At 40.0% G+C, this 25,830-nt stretch overlaps 1 protein-coding gene across 1 annotated transcript; it reads right to left on the bottom strand.

The window, feature by feature from the left end:
• Positions 1-503: 503 nt before the first annotated feature.
• Positions 504-25,209, bottom strand: CFI (complement factor I). Its single transcript, XM_065405177.1, has 15 exons — positions 25,153-25,209; positions 23,440-23,737; positions 22,611-22,764; positions 20,844-21,025; positions 19,627-19,737; positions 17,506-17,622; positions 16,108-16,137; positions 15,883-15,912; positions 14,443-14,481; positions 11,223-11,261; positions 9,146-9,249; positions 6,917-7,023; positions 4,373-4,650; positions 2,514-2,615; positions 504-925 (listed from the first exon to the last, which is right to left on the bottom strand). The coding sequence occupies exons 1-15, from the start codon at positions 25,207-25,209 to the stop codon at positions 708-710; spliced, it is 1,866 nt and encodes a 621-aa protein (XP_065261249.1). The 3' UTR covers positions 504-707.
• Positions 25,210-25,830: the final 621 nt, after the last annotated feature.

Genomic DNA, 25,830 nt, shown 5'->3' with positions numbered 1-25,830 from the left:
CATAAATTTAGGAGGAACCAGAATTGAGTTAGAACACTCCTGCTGTATGCTCCTTTTTTGTTAATGGCCCCTAGCTGTAGTGTCTGATCCAGTACCCATTGAGGTCCATGACAAAGTTCTAATTGACTGCATTTGTGTGGGATCAGACCCTTACTCTCCCTCTTGGATGATGGCATCCTTTGTTTACATTAGTGTTTCATTCCTCTGTATCTGGTGCTGGTGGAACGTATTATTTTGAGTGTCTGTTTTAAGGCTTTGGGCATTTCCTCAAGGTTTGTGATGATACTCATGCTGGTGTGACTGACTGGATTTCTTCAGTGTTTAGGTTGCTATACTCTCTGCTAGGTTTGAACAGTCATGTATTCATTTTATTATTCCTTGCTTCCAGCATAATTTTCCATTTTAACAGCCCATCCCAATGCACAAAAATGAAATGTAATATCCCCCTCCCCCCAAAAATCAGATGTTTTAATTTCCTTATAGTATACATGCATTTATTAGAGAATCTTGCAGTGAACTAATTTTAGTACAAAACACTGTCTACAAGAATCATTACATTTATAGAACACTAATAGCATTTTCAAATATTTGTTTAAACATTTCTTCCAAACACTGCAAGTATGTAATAAAACTGCTGATTCTAAGGTAGAACTAATCTTCTTTTTTGTGTGTAGGTGCTGAGAATGTAGTATTTAGTTCCCAAAGCTTCACACATTATATAGAGAAATAACGGACCTTCCCACATGACGGCTAATCCAATCAAAGTATCTGGCTACTTTTGTGTAAACTCCAGGGAATCCTTGAACTCCACAGTTTTCACCCCAACTCACAATACCCCACACATATACCCTATTATTTGAATCCATACAGACCAAGGGTCCTCCTGAATCACCTTTACAGGAATCTATGGAACCATCAAAGGTACCTGAGGAAAAACACCAAGGCAAATGTGTTATATGCATGTTTTTCCTATTGTGAAGACTGCAGAACTTATTTTCTAAAATCATAGGTGGCCAAATTCTGCTCATTACACTAGCATAACAGTCACTCGGTTACTAGACAGTAATTAAAGTTTTATACCAGAGTATCAGAGCAGAATTCAGTCCATTGTATTTTATATTGTTTCAAAAGTCATCTATAGAAAATGAACCAAAATAAGCACCAAACATCCTTTTTAAGTGAGTATAGTGGTTCTGAAAAATAGATCAAGTGTGAAGAATGTGAAAATACAATAATGCAGCAGCATTACCACAGTACTAGAGCATTACCTATAACTTTAGCTGTTCTCTTAATGAGAGGACGTCTCCATGCCTATCAAAATGTGGCCTCCCTTCTGAATTTTCCCAAAAAGTGTCAGCTGTTGCTGATTGCGGTGGTGTGTTTTGTGATGCGGACAGTGAAGTGTGATGGCCAGCCACACAGTGCTTGATTATGCAACCCTTACTCATGCTGGTGGGTACATACTCTCACAAGTAGCAGTCCTCCGTTCCAAAACCATATTGAAGGTTTGTGTTTGCTTTGGGGAGAGAAAGCTTCCCCTTTTCTTCTTGCTATCTAGGAAGTCGATAAGTTCTCTAAAAATTCATCTTTGATTAATATCTTAGGCTTTTATACTGCTGCCCATTGCTGCAATAGGTGACTGCCTTCCACGTAAAAGTACTATCAGTTGAAAAGTATGGCAGACCTAGGAGATAACATGCGTCCCACAGGACCCAATACCTTGCAGGCATCAGACTGAATTCTCTCACAGCTTAATTGGACCACTTTTCACTATTTTTTTTTTTTAAGCATTGCCTTTGCTTACTTGAATTCAAGGAGGGACAGAACCATCTGTCATATTAATTGGCTACATATTAAGTTTAAGAAAGCTTGTGGCAATTCTTCTAGTAGCTTGAAGTTAAAATTTTGAATTCAAGGCTCTAACTTCAGCTTTTGGAACGGTCCCCTAGAGTGCTAATGCTTTCTGACCAGGTTTGACCATTTCTTCTTTTTAAAAAGTTGGTAACATCTTCCAGGGGACAAAGAATGATGGGTGGAAATGACCTGATCCAACAAAGTGCTTAAGCATGCAAATAGTTAAATTACATTCAATGGGAATACTCATGTGCTTTAAGTTATACGTGCACTTAAGTACCTTTCTGAGTCCAGGCCAAAGACAGTAAAGGCCAGATTTTCAATGGACAGTAGCCCACCTGTGCCCATAAAATCTCTCACACAATTGGATGCTGAAATTTGCATGCATAATCACAGTAATTGCATGTAGTCATAACTGCATTTGCAAACATAGCTGTGTAGTTGTACATGCAAGTTGGTACTAAAAGTCTGCATCACTTTACAGCAGATCTAGTAAGAGCATTTTGGTTCCTTACCACTTTGCTAAGAGCTTCACTATGGTGTCTAGTTTACTGTATTTCAGGGTTATAAGAGAGCACTGGGTAGTAGGACTTCAGATATTCAGGGAGGTGGGTTTGATGATGATACCAGAAAGAAATAATAGTGATGAAATTACTTGCCTGCACATTCCATTTCGTCAAAAAAGCGCTCTTTATAGATATCTGAACAGTTTGGAAATAAATTAATGTTGCCCCATCGAAGAACAAATTGTTTGGTATAACCTAAAAAAGAAAAGAATAGAACCTTTGAATTTGAAATGCATTTTAGATACACTGTCATAAATCAAAAGTTTCATACTTGTTTTCCTGACCTAATATAACCTATTCTATTCTATACAATACATAATTTAAATGCTTGCATACTTTCTCCATGTATGTAGTCAAGCACATCAGCCAGATAAAAGCAGTACTATTTAACTACAGAATCACACACAGCAGTTACATTTTCTAACACATTTTTAGCTAATCCCAGATCTTGACCCTCCTAGTTTGTTTCCTCATTTTCTGTTGGTGCTTGCAATTTATAGACTACACAATATGACACACAGTGGTGGAATGCCTTTTGTATTTTCTGTGAGGAGGGGAATCTTAATCTAGGCAATCTCATTTAAGGGAGGACATTAGATATATCTGGGAATATCAGAATCCTTAAAGAACTAAATAGAGACCACACTCAAGACTTAATTTTGTTCAATTTCAGTCTGACACTTAAGGGGCCTCTAGATAAAACTGTCATGCTTTCCATTCTAGCTCTTCATCTTGGCTTCCTAAATGGACCAGCATCATAAATCCTCATGATCTTGTTCAGAGTAAACAACTCTTGTGATAGCTTGCAGTATTTTCAATGTTTAAATATTAGGAAATTTCTTTCCTCCTCCCATCTTTCCTATCTTTATTACCCCTCCCTCTTGATCTCTCTTACATCATCCTTTTTCTTTTCTTTCTTTTCACAAGAGAAGGGCTGCTAGATGACTGAGTCACATCCTATCTTATGGACAAACTGTTTTTTTGTCCCTCAACATTTTATAGAGCGTAGTCTCTTTTGTACCGTTTTAATCACAGGCCACTTGTGATCAAAATGGAAATTGGTTTTCTAAGTGGAGTGTTACTAGAGGGTAATTTAATAGTAGCAGTTTTAAATGTAGCTTCCATGCCAGCCTTTTAATTCACCATATGCTATTAATCAACCTCTGTAATTCATGAGGGAAATGATCGCATCTTTGGCAAAAAGAATGCTCATTAAAAATGTCCAGTGTTTTTACACTCCTTGGAGGACTGGAGCACAGGGCAGCACCTCTGTCTGGCTGAGGTCCAAGAAGAGAAGAGTGATAAAGAAAACTAGGTGAATTCAAACTTTTCAGGATCCTTCCCTGTGACACACGTCCAGGTCTTTACCCCATGCAGATTGGCAAATAAGTGATCAAAATACACCATTCATCTGTGCAAATCAGTCAGTATGCAGAGTTTTACTTACTATTTTTCTTAATCCTGCCCCTCTCCCATCACTGCAGTACCTTGGCTGCCCAGCCTGGCTCTCCTTACCACCATGTTTTTTTTGCCCTCTTTCTCTTTCCCCTCTGTCCCATTCAGCTTTGCTCTCCCTTTATGTATTTCCTCCCCCTTCACTCCAACAATAATATCTTCCTCTTCACTTCAACCTTGAGTGCCTTCCTCACTCCAGATCAATTGTAAAGTTATGTTTTTGTGTTATAAATAAAACAAATATGCTACAAATAGACATTTAACTAACATGACTTAGTTGATCACTTTACACGTATGTTGTATTCCTTCCCCACCTCTCTCCACACATTTTTGTTTTGTTTCTTTATAAAATTTATTTAGATTGTAAACTTTTTTGGGACAAGTGTCTTCCTACCAGTTTGTACAGTACTTAGCACAGTGAGGTTCTGATCCAGACTTGAACCTTTGGAAACTACCATAGTATAAATAATTCATTATAAACTAAAAAAATCAAATACCGTCTGCTAGTCCCCAGCCGGAAACCTTGCATTGATGTCCAGATCTGAACAGATATTCTGACCAGGGAACACAGGCAGGTATGCTGTATGCTAGTGAGCATGGTTTTCCTTTGTCATTACTTTTCATCTCCAACAAAGCAATGTCATTCAGATAGTTTGAGGCATTATAGTTTTCATGGATTATCACTTGGTTTAATCTAAAAGTATCTATCTCTTGATTATAGGCGATTGTATCTAATATTCCAGTCCATATCCGATACTGATTAACTCGACTTTTTCTGTAAAAGAAATGTCAATTATATTTTGTTAATAAATACAAGCACAAATGTTAATTCTGGCTTGCAGTAAGTGTTATGCCATTTAGCAATTCATCAGCATTTCTGTAGAACAATAATAATACTACACACATTAAGTATTACTATCCTCTGACCAGGGCTTTCTGAACTGTATCAAATGTGGAGACAGATGCCACTTATTGTATAGTGATGTATCTGACATGGAAAAATAATTTAATAGGCCAAAATGTATTGTTACCACTGCCTCAAGGGAAATACTAGGAGGACCGTGCTTCTCTGGTTGTGCCCCAGTACATAGAAGTACTGTGGTACAGACTCCTCGCTCCTCACCCCACTCTGGTGGTGGTATGCCCAGACCACTCCCTGGGCCAGAGTGGAGAGGATGTTGGGACCATCACTTCCTTCTCCCCATTCATCTGTGCACCCTTTGGGGAAACGTACACTCCCAAGGGGCACACACAGGGAATAGTTCCTGTTCCCCTCCTCCACACAAGGCCAGTGAAAGATTACAACTTGCCCTTTAATGCATGCTCTGCATTTGACATGGGCAACAGGAACTTTTTCTGTTACTACTCCAACCCCAAACATCCTGCCTTCTCTAATTCTTCTGCTGTAAGTTCTGTTTTCCTGCATCACCTATGCATTGTGTAACTCAGGATTTCATGTAAAATGTAGGAGAGAGACAAAAGTTGTCTTAATGCATTTATACATGTTATGGTCATTGAGCCCATGGGAGTTCTGCCATACGGTTTCAGTGAGAGCAGGGTCAGACCAATGACCCAAGAAACACCACCAATCACATCAAGCAACTGCATAGATCTCCTTATCTTTTCATCTTCTAGGTATAAATGCACATCAACAGTGACACTTCCTTATCAGTAAATAACATCTTAAACAAATAAACTATGCATCTAGGCTGAACAAATTATATGAACATGTGAATTTAAAAATCTATATGGATGAATTTTAGACTTGGTACTCATGCAGTACCACTAAAGCCTTCTTGCAAATTCTGATATTCTAATGCACAACTTGCCAGTTAAATTAAATGGTGACAAAATAAAGCTTACATTTGCCCTATGTTGGTTTTTCCACATGTAGGGGAAAGGAAAGGAGAGTTTTGATTCAAGGAATTTCCTGTTCATTTTTCAATCAGGTGTATGTGCAGGCTTTTGTTTTCCCCTCCCCAAATTCTCCCCACACCTCTGTGGAACAGATAGGAAATTCAGCTCCCAAAACAGCAGGTGCCCTGAAGAGATGTCCCACAGTAGATCATAATCCCCTTCATACCTCCCCTACTGATTTCCTTCCCCTCCACTGGCTGTGTACTAATGCTGCTTCAAGCGGTTTAGCTGCAGTAATCATAGGTTGGATTCCTGGGGTGAGAGTCTGTGCTGCACTTCAGAGGTGCAGCATTGAACTTGCAGCCAAGGGAGAGTGGGGCATTATGGGGCTTTAAGACTAGAGGGAGCTGGCAACAAAGCCACTTGGGCTGCAGGCCCTTGACTATGCAATTCCCTTCCTCAGGAATAGCAGACCTAACCTGACCACCTTCAGGACAAATTGCAAGATCCATCCTTTTGCCATAGCTTTTCCATAACCTATAACGAAGAGAAAAAGCACTCAAACCCTCTCAACTGTCTGCCTTTGGAAGAAGGGAAAGAAGAGTAATTTAGGAGAATCTGGAGGCTGCTCTACTTGCATGAGAACCATGCAGGAGAAGGCAGAATAGCCTTAAGATTTTCTTCAACTCACACTTGGCTTATCTTGCTCCTGAAAAGGAGAAGAGAATTCAGCTTTATAAGAAGACCACTGATTATAGAATTATGTAATTTGATACCATAGTGAGCTTTGCTGTATAAATGCCTAGATAGACAGTATTAAAAAGCAGGAAAAGCTTTTCAGACATTCAGAAGGAACCCATCTGGAAATCCTTTATGGTAGAATCAGTGAACATGCTGAGGGGCTGAGAGAGCTAGCGGGAATCTGATGTGATGATACTGACTGGGCTGAATCTACCCAACAATGACACTAAGAATTTAGGAGCTGAGCACGGATATTGGTGTGCAGACTCCTGGGTTTTTGGTTTGTTTCATTATAGTAATTTTTGGTTTGTTGACTTGTGCAACTCTGTATTTTTTCCTCTATGCAATTGAGAGTCAGCAAAAAAGCAGATGAGAAGTACAAGAACCTATAAAATGTTTTCTGTACTTTGCAAGAAGCAAATTGTTTCCAGAATGGTTTTTACCTGACACAATGTGCAGCAGTCAGAATCCAACAGCCACCGATATAAATTCCTCCACAGTTCACTGTACCACTACCCTCTCTAATTGCCACTTGCCAAGGGAATTCACCCTATAAAAAAAATCTGCATGGTTCATGTGATAGGATCTGACCCTATATGATCAAATATAATATGTGACTGTATCATTAGGCACATTACTCAGGTTTTAATTCTGCTTTGACAGGATATTCTTTCTAGCTACAGTATTTTGATAAATTATTTGCTCCAGTTTTTGCTGGTGTACCTTTACTACACCACGCACTCCGCAGTGCTGCATTATGAAACTCCAAAGTACAGTTTGCATCTCATTAAAATGGTGCAGTATAAAACTTGTGCAGTTGTTCAAAATACTACTAGTAGTTTTACAGCTACTATCTTTATTCTCTTATCTTAAAAAAAAAAAGTGTGGGGGGGAATTAAATGCAAAAATCTCGGTTAAGAGTGCATATTGGAGCCAATCCTGTGACACACACTCAACTTCCTTTGAAGAAATAAACTTTCTATTCAAGCCTTAACCATTGCTTTTCCTGACATCTTTGGGTAAGTGTACACTTCAAGCCGGGGATGTGATTCCCAGCTCAAGGAGACATACTCACACTAGCTCTGATCGTGCTAGTGTGCTAAAAATAGCATGCAGTTGCAGTGCCGCGATGGGCTAGCCACCCTGAGTACATGCTTGTGTGAGACCACAGGCATGTACTTGGGTGGCTCACGCTGGCACAGCTACATTCTATTTTTAGTAGGGCTGTCAAGCGATTAAAAAAATTAATCATGCTGTTAAACAACAATAGAATACCATTTATTTTAAATATTTTTGGATGTTTACTACATTTTCAAATATATTAATTTCAATTACAATGCAGAATACAAAGTGTACACTGCTCACTGTATATTTATTTTTATTACAAATATTTGCACTGTAAAAAACAAAAAAATATATATTTTTCAGTTCACCTCATACAAGTACAGCAGTGCAATCTCTTTATCATGAAAGTTGAACTTACAAATGTAGAATTATGTACCAAAAAAACTGCATTCAAAAATAAAACAGTGTAAAATTTTAGAGCCTACAGGTCCACTCAGTCCTACTTCTTGGTCAGCCAATCACTCAGACAAACAAGGTTGGTTACAATTTGTAGGAGATAATGCTGCCTGCTTCTTGTTTACAATGTCACCTGAAAGTGAGAACAGGCGTTCGCATGGCACTTCTGTAGCCGGCATTGCAAGGTATTTACAAGTGCCATGTGAATGCCTGCTCTCACTTTCAGGTGACATTGTAAGTAAGAAGCAGGCAGCAGTATCTCCCATCAATGTAAACAAACTTGTTTGTCTTAGCGATTGGCAGAATAAGACGTAGGACTGAGTGGACTTGGCTCTAAAGTTTTACACTGTTTTGTTTTTGAGTGTAGTTATGTAACCAAAAAAAACCTGCATTTTTAAAAAAAATAATTTATGGAGATATCCTATCTCCTAGAACTGGAAGGGACCCTGAAAGGTCATCGAGTCCAGCCCCCTGCCTTCACTAGCAGGACCAAGTACTGATTTTTGCCCCAGATCCCTAAGTGGTCCCCTCAAGGACTGAACTCACAACCCTGGGTTTAGCAGGCCAATGCTCAAACCACTGAGCTATCCCTCCCCAAAGGGATTTGTAAGTTACACTTTCAGGATAAAGAGATTGCACTTCAGTACTTTTATGAAGTGAATTGAAAAATACTATTTCTTTTGTTTATTACTTTTACAGTGCATATATTTGTAATCAAAAATAATATAAAGTGAGCACTGTGCACTTTGAATTCTATGTTGCAATTGAAATCAATATTGAAAATGTAGAAAAACATCCAAAAATATTTTATACACTTCAATTGGTATTCTATTATTATAAGTGCGATTAATCGCGATAATTTTTTTTGAGTTAATGGCGTGAGTTAACTGTGATTAATTAACTGCCCTAATTTTTAGCATACTAACTCAATCAGAGTAGCAGGGCTATGTCTGCTTGAGCTGGGAATCACACCCCCAGCTTGAAGTGTAGACTTACCCCTTCTGTTCAAAACTGCAATCTTACAAACTGATTAGGTTTCTGCATTTATTATACTTTGAGACAATACTTCCATTGGTACATCAAGATGCTGAAAAGCTAAAGACAACAATGCCCATATACAACTTATCAGACTAGATCACTTTTGTTGTCACCTTTGTAGCAGTGTTTCCTCCTATGATTCGCTTCCGTCGAGTTACTGGGTGGTTTGTAACACCACACTTTAACTGAGGCAACAAGGTCTTTAATGTTTTCCTTTCTTTAACAAAAAGGAAAGAGCATGTCATTTAAGGAACACATTAATTTTCATCAAAATGAGATTATTTTTTTTTAATAATTTGATTTCTATGGCCGTTCAGGGCAAGATTAACATAGGGAATTAGGCATCTGCCATCTAGTGGAATTCATAGCCTGCTGTTAGGTGCCTAGTATACAATGCCTGGGTAGAATTAGGCACCCAAGAATGGAATCCACAAAAGCCAGCAAGCTGAGTCGGGGAGGTGGGGTTCGGGTTGCCTAAACCAGCCATTAGGACAGTGGTGGCCTTTTCCTGTCATGCCCCCGATTACCAGTAATGGAATCTGTCTGTGCCCCCCCCCCACCCCATTACTGCACAGTTGGCTCAGCAGAGGAGCTTGGTTTAAAGGTGGAGCTGGGGGCTGAACTACGGCTAGAGAGGGAATGAGGACAGAGCTGGCCTGGGGGCGGAGTGGAGCTGTGGCCCAGAGTGGTGCTGTGGCTTGGCCCAGAGATGGGGTGGGTGGTGCTCCCTCCTCACCCCCTATGGGGACTGACCCAGGCCCTGCCATGAGCCCCCCTAAACATTCCTCCACGCGCCTCTACAGGGGTGTTCCCCACAGTTTGGGGACCACTGCATTAGGAAGTTCAAGGAGAGGTGTGTGGCCTGAGCTCCGCCCCTCTAAAGGAGCTAGGGATCCAAATCCAGATCACAAGGAGGCACCAATTTGTGCTTAGGAATCATAGCTGTGAACACTCTCCTGAAGTTAGACACCGAAGCCGTTTCTTGCAGGAGGAGGTATTGGTGGCTGTGATCTGGTGCACAAGCTGCAATGCTGCTCAAATTTGGACCAGCTTCCCTTCCGTCATGATGGAGGGGAGGCCAGGCCAAATTTGAGTGGTGGTGTGATGCAACCCCGTGCGCCAGGTCACAACACCACTCACTCGAGAGTGATTTTTTTTTTCTTTCAATTTGTGTACAAATCTGCACTGGCAAAAAAAACAAACAAAAAAATAAAACAAGACAAAACAACAACTCCCCCCTGTACCCCTACTAATTTGGGCCCTAGGAATGTTAGGTGGCAACTGAGTGGCGGTTTTGTGAATCCCAATGAACGTTGGACCTAGGTGCCTAACTGCTAGTGAATCTGGCCCACAATTACCTCAGTAATTGTAGGAATTCAACACAGTAGAAACTGGAGACTGATTTAAATTTTTGTTGAAAATATGACATCTGTGAGATACTCTGCATGCTGGGTTCAGGACAAGAGTAACAAAGAATCTAGGGCCACAATTTCCTATAGCTCTTTTTGTTTTTAAAATCTTGTATAGCTTAGATCAGTGGTTTTCAAACTTTTTTTCTGGCAACCCAGTTGAAGAAAATTGTTGATGCCTGTGACCCAATGGAGCTGGGGCAGAGGGTTGGGGTGCAGGGGTGAGGGCCGGGAATGAGGGGTTTGGGGTGCAGGAGGGGGCTCCAGGCTGGGGGGGCTCTGGGCAGGGGATTAGGGTGTGGGCTTACCTTGGGTGGCTCCTGGTCAGCGGCACAGTGGGGGTGCTAAGGCAGGCTTCCTGCCTGTCCTGGCACCGCGGACTGCACTGCACCCCAGAAGTGGCCAGCAGCAAGTCCAGCTCCTAGGTAGAGGCGCACAAGCAGCTCCGCGTGGCTCTTGCCTGCAGGCATTGCCCCGCCCCCAGCTCCCATTGGCCGGGAACTGGGGCACAGCGCGGTGTCAGAACAGGTAGGGACTAGCCTGCCTTAGCCAGGCAGCACCGCCATCGGAACTTTTAACGGCCCCGTCGGCGGTGCTGACCAGAGCCGCCGAGACCCAGTGCCTTACATTGCGCGATCCAGTACTGGGTCGCGACCCACAGTTTGAAAACCACTGGCTTAGATAAACAACGTAAATGCTTATTTGAAAAATGCCTGATTGCTTTGGAAAGTTCACCCTATGACATGGTATCCACCTAGGCTGGAGTTTTAGTGAAACTTACCTTCATCTATATTAGAATTTGGGACGAAGACATGTTGTTCTGTAGTAAAAGAATGAAATATTAGTACCCAAATATTTACAAACATTTCAAGTTACCCTAGCACTTTTGTGTCAAAATAATGGTAACATGTTATTTTCCTTAAAAAACAACACATATTTCATCCCAGTTCCTAGTGGATGTTGCTGTATATCACAATATCACCAAGTAATATGACGCTCTTTGGCCTTCTCTCCGTAAGAGTTCTGCAAATAACAAGCGGTCCAATTAATAAATGTACACCCCATTATTCAAGGTTAGAGGGGTATTTTGCATCTAAACTACCACATGCTGTCACTTTCCTCCCTTTCTTTCTTGTTTCACTTGAGTAATATCATCTGGTTCTCCTCCACTATGAGGCCCCCAAAAGTCATCGTTCTCTGACACCCATCTCAGGAAGTTTTGTGGAGCTCAAAGGAAGGCATGCAGCAGGGTTATTTTATATTTAGGTGGTGCGGTCGTGTGTGAAATGCTTCCTTTAGCCTGCTTAATGAGGAGATTTGGCACATATGAAGTTCCTTTACTGGACTTGATCCTCCAAGTTTTATTCAAACAAAACATCTACTGAAATCATTATTGATTTTGGCTACATAAGGGTTGAAATGAAAGTGCTTTCATTGTTGGTCCTATACCATAATAGCAGAAATGTTGCAGGTCAAGATTAAATGGCTAGTTGCTATGGAGATCTTTGCACAGTCTATAATTAAATATATAAAAATAAAAAGACTTCAAAATATTTTGATCTTGCATTTTAACCTTTGCATATGAACACTCTAGGAATAAAATACAAAAACATCAATATACACCAAATTCTCTCTCTCACAGACACACATATGCAAATACTCCCCACACTTGTACAGCATTGAGTAGGGAAATATTTTTTATACTGCAGTGAGTGAAATGACTATAAATATAAATATACATAAAATAATAGAACATAAAAATATTTGCCTGGAATGTTTAGCTTTGTCTTTTGCTCATGTAAGGCTAAAACACAAAAACATCAGTATAGTTTGAACACTCTGGTTTGCTGTACATTGTACCAGCGAGAAAGAGTTTCCAACTCTACCGTTTGCTGATTTTGTAGAAAGCAGTTATTTAACTAGATGTTCGGGTAGCATTGGAAAAGTCTACTTGCCTTGACTAAATCATTTATTTATTGATGGATGAATAAAATTCTGTTAATTTCTTTATCATCGTCATAGATGGGTGAGTATGTTTTATGACTCTGCTGCTAAATTTTGTTGGCGATTTTCCAAGGTTGTATTACATATGGCTGCTGGGAAAAATGCCCTGATTATATGAATCAAGAGTCTTTTTGTTTTTATTCAGAAGAAATATAGTCTTTTCAGAATACACTATGCATAACCTGAATGTGAAGCTTCGGCCTGATTAGACTATTTCACTACAACAAAACCCACAGTCAAACAAAAGACGGGTAAAGATGAGTCAGTCGACAAGACACTGTAGAACAGTTTATCAATCCAAAATGCAATTAAAGATAGGAATGTTTGGACAAATTATACACAAATAAAATACATAAATGTAGGATTAATAGCTAGAAGGATGTGCTCCCAATTTTCCACTCCTTCAAGTTTAAGCTTCTTATCATCCAAGCACTTAGGTTCTGTCCTCTCCACTTATTCTCTCTTATCTCTTATTTGTCGTTTTCCAGTTGCACCATCTGCTCTAACTGCTAATCTGTCCTGTTCTCCTAAATTCATATTTGTGCTTTTCTCCATGCTGCCCCTTATATTTGAAACACCCTCCATCCACAAATCGGTAAAGACACAATCATCTCCTTTAAATCATTCCTAAAGGCCTTCTTCTATTGCAGTTTACTAGAAATCAGCTAGCTAATAATGGCCAGATCACAGGCAAAACACCCTTCACAAAACCCCAATGCTTTAAACAATTTGGCACCATCAAGTTGTGCATATAGCTACTCTGTGTAACCACATAAACTTCTCCCCGTTACCCTCATCCTATATCCCTCTTCCTTGTTGTCTGTCACACTCACTTGTCTTAACAATATGTCTGTAAACCAGTGGTGTCCCACCTTTTTACACCCAAGATCACTTTTTGAATTTAAGGGCAACCCAGGATGTGCCCCGCCCTGCTCACTCCATCCCTGCCCCCCTCCGTTGCTCGTTCTCCCCCACCCTCACTCACTTTCTCCGGGCTGGGGTAGGGGGTTGGGTTTCGGGAGGGGATGAGGGCTCTGGGCTGGGGCCGAGGGGTTCTCAGTGTGGAAGGGCGCTCTGGGCTGAGCCTGGGGCAGAAGGTTGGGGTGCTGGGGGGCCAGGGCTGGGGCAGGGGGTTGGGATGCAGGGGGGGTACAGGGTGCTGGCTCTGGGAGGGGGCTCAGGGCTGGGGGTTGGGGTGAAGCCTCCTGCCAGGCAGCACTTACCTCTGGCGGCTCCTGGTTGGTGGTGAACAGTGGCTGCCGCTAAGGCAGGCTCCCTGCCTACCCCGGTTCCACGCCGCTCTCGGAAGGGACCAACACGCCCCTGCGGCCCCTGTGGGAAGCGGGAGACACGTGGCTCTGCTCACTGCCCCTCTCTGCAAGCACCACCCCCACAGCTCCCATTGGCCACAGCTCTCCATTCCCGGCCAATGGGAGCTGCGCGGGCCAGGTGCTTGCAGGCAGGAGCAGCGAGAGGAGGGAGACCCCCGGGGCCGCGCTGGCCGCTTCTGGGAGTGGCGTGGAGCCGGAGCAGGCAGGGAGCCTGCCTTAGCGGCAGCCCCACTACACAGCCTGAGATTGCGATCGACTGGGAGATCCTCTAGGATCGACCAGGAGATCACCATCGACCAGTTGGTGACCACTGCTGTAAACTCTTCAGATGTGTTTTCTTATGTGTTTGTACAATACCTAGAACAATGGGATACCTATTCCTCTGTGGAAACCACAACAGTACCAGTAATAACTATGGCTCAGATTCTCAAAGGCATTCAGGCACCAAATTCCCATTGATTTCCATGGAGACAGGTGCCCAAATACCTTTGTGGATCTAGCTTTCTGATATAAACTGAATTTGACTCCCTTTCACTACCTGTTAAACAAATCTAGCACAACTGGTCTAAAATTTCTCATGGATGACCCTCCATCAGAAGAGAATTTGGGGAAAGTTCGTCCATGACATGGCAACCAGGTAGGAAGTGGAGCTTTAATCAAACTGACCTCCATCCATACTGGGAGTTGAGATGTCTTCTTTTTGTTCTGTAATAAAATAACGGAATATTAGTAGTTTAATGTTTATAAACATTTTAAATTGCGCTATCACTTAAACATATGTTTGTGTTAAAAAGATAGGTTTTTTAAAAATGAAAATATATTGTTCCACACATTATTAGAAATACTTTTTCATCCCAGTTCTTAGTAGATATTTCTCTAAATTATAAAATCTCCACATAATATGACACTCTTTGGCTTTCTCTGCTTAAAAGTAGTATGCAAATAACAAGTGGTCTAATTCATATGTATGTGCTAAATACACCACTAATCAAGATTAGAGGGGCATTCTGCATCTAAACAATTACATACTGATATTTTCCTCCCTTTCTTTTTAGTTTCCTTCAAGTAATCTCCTCCTCCACTATGAAGCCCCCAAAATTCATCATTCCGTGACACCCATCTCAGGAAGCTTTGTGGCACTCAAAGGAGCAGTATGTGGCAAGGTTATTTTAAATTGTGATGGTGTATTTGTGTACATTGACGAGTTCATCTAACTAGGCTGCAAGCAGAGTTCAAACAGTCAGAGCAAACCGGATGTTCTTCGATGAATAAGTCTCACTGCTTCCTGTGTGACGTCCTTGTCTTGCTAATGGGTGCAAAAATGTCTTTGCGCTAAGACAAAGTTCAGGATCTGTCAAACTTATGTACTACCTATATTGCTATACAGGTCAGAAGCCCAGACTCTCATGCAGGCAGACTTGGAGTGGCTAGAGGCAATCTATATGTGCTGTCAGTGCTAAAGCCTGAGCATAAAGTGGTTTGTCTTTGTGTGAAATGCCATACTCTCACAGAGATCTGACCTTCCTTCAATCTCTCAACATATTTGAAAAGCCGCGTTGCATATGCTTTGACAATGTCTCCAGGATGGACAAAAAAAACCCCAGCACACTATGCTCTCAAACTCTCCATTGACACACAAAGGGCTGCATTCTCCGACCTTACCTCATGCTGTCTGTGGGACCATCCCAGAGATTATTGGATTTGCGGGATTGAGCCAGATCTGGGAACTTCATTACATGATGCCTGGTGTGATGCCATCAATTGTGGTCACTCTGGCTGGCATAACAGTCCTCAGCAGACTATGTGTGTTTGTTTGATTATTTGAGTTCTGTGCTAAATGCCTCCTTTAGCCTGGTTTTGGGGGTATTTGGATCATAATGAAATAAATAAAATGTTCCCTATTGGACCTTAACCTTCAGGCTTTATCCAAACAAAACACACATTGAAATAAATGGGAATTTTGATAATTGGGACTTTCATTTGCAGGTCTTGTACCATAGTAGCAGTAGTGTTGCGGATCATGATTAAATGCTAATTGATGTGGAGAACTTTGCACAGTGGCAGTCTATAATTAGCATATAAAAATAAAGACTTCAAAATATTTACCTTGAATGCTAGCCTTTGAATGTGAATGTCCTAGGAATAAAACACAAAAACATCAATTTATATTAAATTCTTGCTCTCCTTCTGACACACATATGCAAATGCTCTCATACTTGTACTGCACTGCACTGAGAAATATTTATTATACTAGAGTAACTGAAATGCCTGTAAACACACACACACACACACACACACCCCCTATAAATAACAGAAGACCAAAATATTTACCTTGAACTTTTGGCTTTGGCTTTTGCTCACCTAAGAATAAAGCACAAAAACAACAGCATAGTTTGAACACACTTCTTTGCTGGACATTGTTCCTGCAACAAAATATGTCTTAAATTTACTTTGTAAACTTTTCAGGCATGTCTTCCTATGTGTTTGTACAGTGCATAGGACAGTGGGATGCCCAGTGTTCTGTGGAAACCACTACAGTACAAATAATAACTATGGCCCAGATCCTGAAAGTATTCAGGCACCTAACTCCTATTGATTTCCATGGAGATAAGTGCCCAAATACTTTTGAGGACTGATCATCTGTCCTCTTCTCCACGACATCTTTGTTCTTTCTTCTATGCTGCTCCTCTAACATCCTCCCTCAAATAATCTGTAAGGATACAACCATCTGCCTTAAACCCTTCCTAAAGCCCCACTTCTACTTCATAGTTTACTAGAAATCAGCCAGTTTATGATGGCTGGATGACAGGCAAAACACTCTTCTCAGTACCCCAATGTTTTAAAATAATTCGGAACCATCAAGTTGTGTATATACCTACCCTGTGTAAACACATAAACTTCTCCCTGTTACCTTCATCTTATCTCCCTCTTCCTTGTTGTCCGTCAAACTCACTTGTCTTAAATTTAGATTGTAAACTCTTCAGGACAGCTCTTCCATTATGATTGCACAGTGCATAGAACAACACACTGTCCAATTCCCTTTGGACACCACCATAATACAAATAATAACACAGTGATTAGCTTTCTGATATAGACTATATTTTGACTCTCTTCCTTCACCTCTTAGATAAATAAAACAAAATTTGTGTGAAGTTTCTCATGGATAGCCCTCCACCAGAAGAAAATATTTAGAGGTAATCAGACAAGGGAGACGACCATGTAAGAGCTAGAGTAAGAGAGAGTATAACAAGCTTAAAACAAAATAAAACATTTTTTGAAGAATGGACTGGTAGTACAGACAGACTACATTAATATTTAGTTGGATTTCTCATGGGGCTATTGGGGTGAAATACTTCCACCAGTCCTAACCATTCCCCAGCCATGGATCTTTGGCACAACCAGTGGCTCTTTGTAGAAAATGGGGGGAATGGTACAATATTCCAGATGCAAATGACATTCCCTTCCAATGAAGGTCCCCAGGGCATGATCTGTTTCCCCAGCCCCTTACTTGTCTTGCTTTTCCTCTTCCTCTAGAAGGAAGAGGAGCAACAGGGTGTAATGCAACAGAAACCATTAACATAACATTATTACAAATGTTTGCATAACTTTTTGGAGAGTAGTGCATTTTCTTTGTTTTGCAAATCAGTTGCATATTTTAAAATGTAGGAATTCTTTATTCTCTAGTTTAAACTGACTGGAACAAAGAAGATAAATCTATGAAAGTTTAACCTCCACAGCGAGCTTGAGATTCATCCTCTCCTGCAAGGCAGTCCAGTTCCCTGTTACAGAGGTACTTAGTTGGGATACACACATCGGAGTTACAATGGAAACTGTTGCCTTTGCATTCTGTAACGAAAAGAGAACTCAGTTTGTATGGGATGGGGTCAAATGATTCACCAACCTCACCACTGTAGGATACCTAATGTAACTTAACTACAATGCAGCCATAATTATGACAAAAGTAAAATGTTCATTAATATGTAATGGAACCAGACACTGGATACATAAAGCAAAATGGATGCTATCAATGCTGTAGACTCCCCATTTTCCAACTTTAAAACAGAGTTTCAACTTTTCAGGCTTTCATCAGTTTAGTGCTGTAATTCTCACATTTTTTGAGCATGACCCATTACCAGTTTTTTCCAGAACTTTTGCCTACACACAAACTGAGCCAAACACCAACCCACCTTTCAGTCTTGTTAGTGTTCTTGATGATTTCAATGGGAATTTAGAGGGTTCTACATCTCACGAGACTAGGGCCAACATTTTCAAAAGTAGGAGCCTAAAAGTTAGCCTTCTAAGCCCATATTTAGGCACTTACATGATTTAGGAGCATAAGTTCTATTGACTGCAATGCTTTTGAACATCCTACTGGGAAGTGCCTAAATATAGGATTAAGAACTGAACTTTAGGCTTGTATTGTGAAAATGTTGACCGTGGCCCTTAATTACCGTCAGGCACTCCTCTATTGGGTGAAACATTCCTATACATTCAGGTATCTGGCTTTCTTCTCTATTATCACAAAAATGTGATACATTTTGAACAGCAAAGCCAATGCTTTGCCAGGTTTTCCTGACTTACTTTATATTCTCCCATGCAAATCTATATTCAGGGATTTTTTATTTAATGGAAAAGCTGATGGTTCCTTAATACCAATATAAGGCTTGGGGAAGACTGCATTTGACATCAGTAGGCTTTGGATCAAGGCCAGACTGATGAAAAACAGCACTAGTCACATGAACAAGCACTCCTTGGTGTAAATCCTTTCATGCACAAACTTTGGGGTCAAGAGGTCTGTTCCTCAGGTGTTCCATAGTTTAGCATCATCTTTGAACTTTAGAAACTTGATTTCAGTATTGTAAATATAATTTAAATACCATGTGAAAGGGTGAGATTTTGTTAATGACACTTAGAAAAATCTGATTTTTATCTACACTTTCCTCGCAAATGTTATGTACCTTGTAAGAATGTCAGGACAGGGACCTTGCCTTCACGCGTCTTACTATTAGTAAGCACACTTTGGGTGCTATGATAAAAATAAAAAGTAATAACTGAGACTGGCAAATACTTTTAAAAACCCATGTATATATGTTAGATTTTTATTTAAAAATTACCTTTGACTGTGTTTGAACCTCTTTTTGTTCACTTTCTGGGAATATTCATGCAAATGAATTTACCAGCAGGAACAATCACCAAAACAGCAAAATCAACATTATTTGGGGAAAGAGAATTTTGAATTTGTAATCATCAGTTCTGGCATCTGAAATCCAATTTCTAAATGTATGCTCATCTAGTCAGATCACTGTTTCCTGTTTCCAGTCAAAACAGATGGAATTTTAAATACTGAACACAGTGACTGCTCAGGAACAAACTACAGGCAAAGATATTACTCTGTGAATAATTTATTATAAGTAATAACTTTGAGAAAATCTTAATTGGCTTTACGGACAATTTGCTAACAGAAAAAACATGTAAACTTGTTGAATTATTTATTATTTGCCCATCTTTAATAATCCATTTTCAGTCCAACTAGCCACACTTTTCGTTGGTTTATGATTCTTTATATTAAATAGTAAACTGTTATATTAAAAGTTTCCTACAAATCTTTATTCTCTTTGTCCTAATACTAATAGATCATCCATGTGATTCAAGAAGTTAACTGGTGCTAACTTTTCTTGCGTAACTATAATGAAGCTGTAGTATTGTCACCTTAGAAAGTTGAAAGACCTTTTCCTCAATGGGATTGAAATGGACTGATAATGCCTTATAACTTTAAAGATTGTTTGAAAGTTTTCTATTGTATTACTGTACATAACTATGAGACACTTTAGAAGGGAGAATTACTATTACCTTTACAACACATTTCATCACTTAGGTCTCCGCAGTCATTGATTCCATTACAGGTTTCATGTAAAGGAATGCATTTATCATTGACACAACGGAATTCATTTGATAAACATTCTGCAAAGCAGGAAGAAAAATAAAGTTCTTATTTAACTTTCTACATCATCAGAAACATACAAGGAAAAATTTTGTTTGTTTATTTTATTTTTCCAACAGTTGGGCCACAGCCTTCTTAGGGCCTGATCCAAAGCCCAGGAATCTTTTCCTTTATTTCAATAGGCTTTGCATCAGGCCCTCAACATGGCCTTTTCTTTTCCCCCATCCAACTTCCAGCAACTTGGCAAAGGGGAACTTCATTTCTCTTTGTTAAAGACTAAGATGGAGATGCCATTTCAGACCCACTGCTAGGTGGTGCATGTGAGTAATGTGGTGTACACTGTTCTTCTCGAAGGATATTCATCATATTTTAGGTGTCTCTACACTCTTGCTTTTGCCATTGGATCAAAGACAGAGAAGCTCTATCTGTACTCCTCCTTTGACCAGCTGCATCTCCCACTGATGCTACCAGAGCAGCCAAAGAAAGCCCAATTATTGCCAATTTCATTACATAGAATACAAAACTATGAAATGTTTTAAACAAAAACATGGTTTAGTTTACACCAATGCAGGAATTAAATTGGGACCAATGATATAAGGTGCTGAGCACTTTGCAGAAACACTAGCAATTCACATAATCAGGCTCTTGGCTGGTACCAGGCTACTGGGTTCTTAACTGTTCTGAAATGCATTACACAGTCATCCTGGACAGAGTGATGGCTAGAAGGATGCCACTGGCCACCCCTCCAGCTGATCAGGGAAAGACAGGACTTACTAGAGATGGCGCAAGTTGCCCAAGAGAAGGATTTCAAGCAACGTTTCTTCAGCTTCAGGGCCTTTGCTAGGCTTGGAGGGGGAAGGAAGTTGCAGGCACAACATTTTGCTGTGTTTTCTTTTGTGAAATTTTACTCCAAATATTTTATGAAAGAAGATGAATTATTTTCCTTGTTGAACTAACTAAAGGCTGAAAATTATTTTAAAGACTATAAAATGTGACTACAGTTAGAAGCGCCGGTGCCTGTGGTACCATACTTGATAGGCTAGAATGCAACTTCCTAATTGGATGCCGTGTTTAAACTGAAAAACCCTAAGTAGAGTGTTTAAAAAAAGACACATATTTTACCAACCTCTATATTCTTTATGGCACACAACACTAGCAAAATCCTCGTTACTATTAATGTTTGATCTCTCGATTAAAGTACATTCCGCCAGGCTAGTCTCTAGCCCTCTGCAAGTAGTATGAAGACATTGAGATGAAGTTAAGGCAGATTCTGGGACTCTGAATGTCTTTTTGTGATGTTCAGCTCCTCTATGAAGATGCAAATAAAAAAAAATCAAAATATATTATCCTTGCACAGAGAATGATCCATATTCAGTTACTGTGTAGCAGTGACTTGATTTCCCTCCTGTACCATGAAGGTAAAGGTGTTTAGGACATAGCTGAGAAAAATAAACACACATCAACTCCTGACAACATAAAAAGGTGCTAGGTAGGCACACTGCATGAGTTTTTTGGAAACAAAATGAGGCCCTCATCCTGCAAATCGTTCCTCACAGTGTGCCTGTGTGCAGCTCCATCAAAGTCGGTGGGGGCCAGATCCTGAAAAGTATTTAGGTGTCTAACTCCCATTGATTTCAGTAGAAGTTAGGCACCTAAATATCTGGGTCTCTGCATGGCCACAGGGGTCTGCTCATGTGGAACAGCATGTAGGTCAGACCTTTATTTGTGGGTGGATTCTAATGATGCAGAATTATGATGCTAAGCACCCTCAATTCCCATTAAAGTCATGACAGGTTCATGGTGCTGAGGACATTGCCGGATCATGCCCTTAGTAAGAATGAGTTGTAAACCTTAGTAACTGCCAGAGTTCCTCCAAATTGTCTAATCTTCCTGACCAACAGAATGGCAACAACCAAGAGGTCTTTAAAAACATCCTGCAACTTTGCTCCTGTTCCAAATGAGATTATCCTATTCATCTCATTTGTATCTGTATTTTTACTTTATTAGTGCCCTATCATTCATGCAAGAAATCTACATCAAGTAAATAAGGAATCAGAGAGTCTATGGCTATGTCAGGCATGTAAGCCCCATCTAGGACTGAGTGTTCTGTCTCTGCACAAGGCTCAGCCCATGCTGTCTGAGGAGTTAAAGACCAGGACTGGGACTTAAACCCCAGTCTCATAGGGATGGTGTGGGGCACTCCAGCAAGATGTCCAGCCCTCACACATGTTTAGATTGTCACTTGGCCCTACGTGGCCATGTAAGGGAGTACAGCAGAGTAAGGCTGGCTTCTTACATGTCTGCCTGGATAACCAAGATCATGAGTCTGGGCACAGAGTGGAAAACAAGCTCTGTAGAGCTGCTCCTTTGCCCTGTGACAAAGTGGACTGAGTGGTGGTGGAGAGGGCAGGGAGTGGGTGGCGGCTTGGCTCCAGCCCCCAATATTTTGACCAGTGGAGCATAGCTGGCAGGAGTGGGAGAAGTAAGCTGTGCCCTGTAAAGGGCTGCAGTAAATTATTTCCTCTCTGAGTTACAATTATTTCCCAGAGCTCTTTCTGGGGTGGCACATCTGCAAATTGTCCCTAACATAGGGCTGAGAGAAAATTCCCAATCTAGCCCACAGTTAACGGTATTTTAAATAAAAATGCTTATGATTTGAATATAAAGTGTGTAACAATTATTCATAATATACTAGATTATCAGGATAGAAATCTCTTGGCTTTTACTCTCAAATGACGAATTACATAGTCTTTATGAGAAGATTACAGTAGATACACTCTCCATGACTGTCTAATCACATAACTGTCCACAGGTGGGCCACAAGAAAGCAGGAGTGCATTTTCATAAACATTGTGATTATCTATATGAACCCCCTACACACACAAAAACTTACGTTTTAAAACCAAGATGTCTGCAGACAACATTTGCTTCATTCATACTCCACTCACTGTTACATATAAATAACTTCTCAGTATGATTCACAAGCTTTACTTGAATAAGACCCTCTGATTCTGAATCTGCATAGTCCAAAGAAACTTCAAATTTTTCTAAAAAAAAATCGCAAAAGTGTATCAGATGAAAGACAACCACAGCAATAAATATGTCATTATTTTACAACCTCTAGATAAGTAACATTCATATGGACCGGAAATGCATCAGAGGATAGGGCACTAGATTGGGAATCAAGGCCCTGGGTACTATTTCTGACTCTTCTGCTGACTGACTTTGTGATCTTGGGCCAGTCACTTCATCTCAATATATCGCAGTTTCTCCTTTCAGTAAAATGGGGATAACGATTCCCTCCTTTGTAAAGTGCTTTGACATCTATGGAGAAAACTTTCCATAAAAATGCTGGCTCTTATTATTATCTATGAAATACCAAAAATTACGGGACTTCTCATAACACAGCCCTGACACTTTGGGCCGAGGGCCAGATCCTGCTCCCACTAAGTTAATAATAAAGCTCCAGTTGTCTACAGTGGAAGCAGGACTGGGCTGCCAGGAACAGAAGTGCATGTAGGTAGGTGGGTCTGTCAATTATTTGATTTTTTTATGAGTATCAACAAATACTGCCTACTTTCAATTACTTTTATTTTGCCGCTGCACATTTTACAATTAAACATTTACAAATAAATGACCAGGCTCTCTGAGAGTAAAGAGTTAAGCATTCAGCATCCACCTAACATTGACTGATATAGTTTAGGGAAAGGATATTTCAGTACCTGAAGGCGTGCACTTTGCTTTACTCAGAAACTTCTCGTGTGGGTGCTGGCATTCATAGGCCTTTAGCTGACAATAATTTTGGAATGTCCTTCCATTGGTAGAACAAACCAAGGTGACATTCCTTGGGCATTGGTAGGGAAGCTTGCAAATACAACTTCCTCCAACACATCTCTGCCATGGGTGACAGAAAACTTTCTTACAAGCGTTATGTGTGTACTTATTATTTAAGCATTCTTTTATCAGGAACGTCTCTTGCTGATCTGACTGAGATAGCTTTTCACCTTCAGGGGCTCTGTGCTGCAAGACATGAAATCAAAAATCAAATAAGATTAAGTAGCAAATCAGCTGATATATAGGGCCCAGTCCAATGCCAATTGAAAACATTGGGAAGTCCCTCCATTGATTCCAATTGGGTGTTAGATCAGGCCCATCACTAGCTTATTCCTTGTATATTTACTGTCTTCTGTGTGCAACAATGAGGTGTTTCACTTCAGGTGTTTGCAGGAGTATCCTTGGTCACTCCACCTTTCTTATTTCTTATTTTTCTAGGGTTTGATTATCCCTCTTCTCTTTCTTTTTGGACGTTTCATGCAGGATGAGCTCTGCTTTCTCTAATTTCCTTCAAACAGTCCTTGACTTTTCAGCACAGCAGATTATAGAATTTTTAATCAAACTCAAATACTGGTGTCATAGACAGTGGGATTTACGGTAAATTGTAATTAAAAAGTCTGCAGCTGGATGCTTAGAAACAGATGTTCTTACTGGCCTAATCTTGTTTGATTTTAAAAGTAACTTGCAAATATTTTTAAAGAGCCACAGGTAAGCAAACAATAAAGAAAGAAACATGAATCTACACTTAACTTTTTGATTTGGTTTAGGTCGAATGAAGTGACAATTATTTATAACAACCCCTTGGAAACTTGAAAATGCAAAGCCTCTGATTTCATCGCAACGAAAGTGCTTTTATTGGCTTGTTATTATTTAAGAAAAAAAGAATGTTGAAGCATAAAAGTTGCATGTAGGGAATTTGCATGCAGAAAAAAAAGATAAACCAAAGGGACTATCAACCTTGAATGTGTCCATTAAATCAATACAACTCAAGTCTAAAGTACTAAGAGTGAAATCCTGACCCCATTGAAGCTGATGAGTGTTTTGTTGTTGACTTCAGAGGGGTCAGGATTTCATCCAAAAACTTTACCCTGTTTTGTAACCATATTACATACTTCCTGCTATTCTCAGCCCAGTAATTAATTCAGTTAAATTAATTATGCCTCTAAATGTACAGACAAAACTAAGAGCCAGATCCTGCAGTCCTTATTCTGGCATAACTCCCATTACTCCACTGTAAGTTTTTCCTGAATATAAACTGAATGAGGACTGCAGATTTGATTCTCTAGGGTCCCAATCCTGCAACTGAATCAGGGTAGGCAGACCCCTGGACCCCTTCAGAACTCCTTGCAGGACTGGGCCTGGGACTATAATTGCAGTATTTTTTCTCTAAAACCTCCTTTTCAGAAGCCTACTGACATACATTCCCAATTACAGTAATTACATGAAATAAAAATGCATGTCACATTTCAAGTATTCAAGTTTGGATTAAAATAACTGCATCGGTACCATTACAGGAAAACATTTAAAAATAAAATATTTTCACCAGTTATTATTTAAGAAAAACTTACAGAGGAATCACCTTGTTTAAAATAAATTCTTACCTGTAATCCACAAAAGAAGAAGCATGAAAAAATCAAGAGAACTAGTAATATTTTCATGATGAAGAGTTTTTCTCTAGCTATCTAGAGGAATTTCTCTGTGTCTGATTCTTTTTAGCCTTAGGTATTTGTCTGTGATTAATTTTTAACCATTAGTAAAATATTTAAAAAGGTTGTTTAGAAATAAAGTGCAAGAACCTCCAGATTTACAGATAATTTTGAACTCTTCATTAGGATCCTGCCTCAATCCAACGTTTTTTACCGTAACTGCAATACAAGATAACAAAAGTAAAGTCTTTAAAGTAAATCATTAAAAGGAGGATCCCATTAGGAGTTTATTTTTCTATGCCCTAAGTCACAATCATTGGTTCCACTGCTGACTTTTGCCAAAGAATACCATTGAAATGCTCAGGCTGCTTCCATTGCTTCCACACTAGTTAATTGTTTATGTATGTGCCTCCTTTGAGTTATCCTGGAGCATAACAGACAAAAAGCAGGAACACCAGGAGGTACTGAGTACTGTATTTTCGTATTTCAAGATTATGCTCAGTACACATTGCTTAACTACTTGGCAAGTAGTGAAAGGTATGTGTTTATTGTGCGGTTTATTATGGGAGTGTCAGTTCCTAGGAACACCAGAATGAAAACAAAACCAAAGAAAGGCTATCCTCTAGCACAAGT

The sequence above is a fragment of the Emys orbicularis genome, chromosome 5 (assembly GCF_028017835.1).
Source record: "Emys orbicularis isolate rEmyOrb1 chromosome 5, rEmyOrb1.hap1, whole genome shotgun sequence".
Classification (NCBI taxonomy): Eukaryota; Metazoa; Chordata; order Testudines; family Emydidae; genus Emys; species Emys orbicularis.
This window is presented reverse-complemented; position numbering and strand designations above follow the sequence as displayed.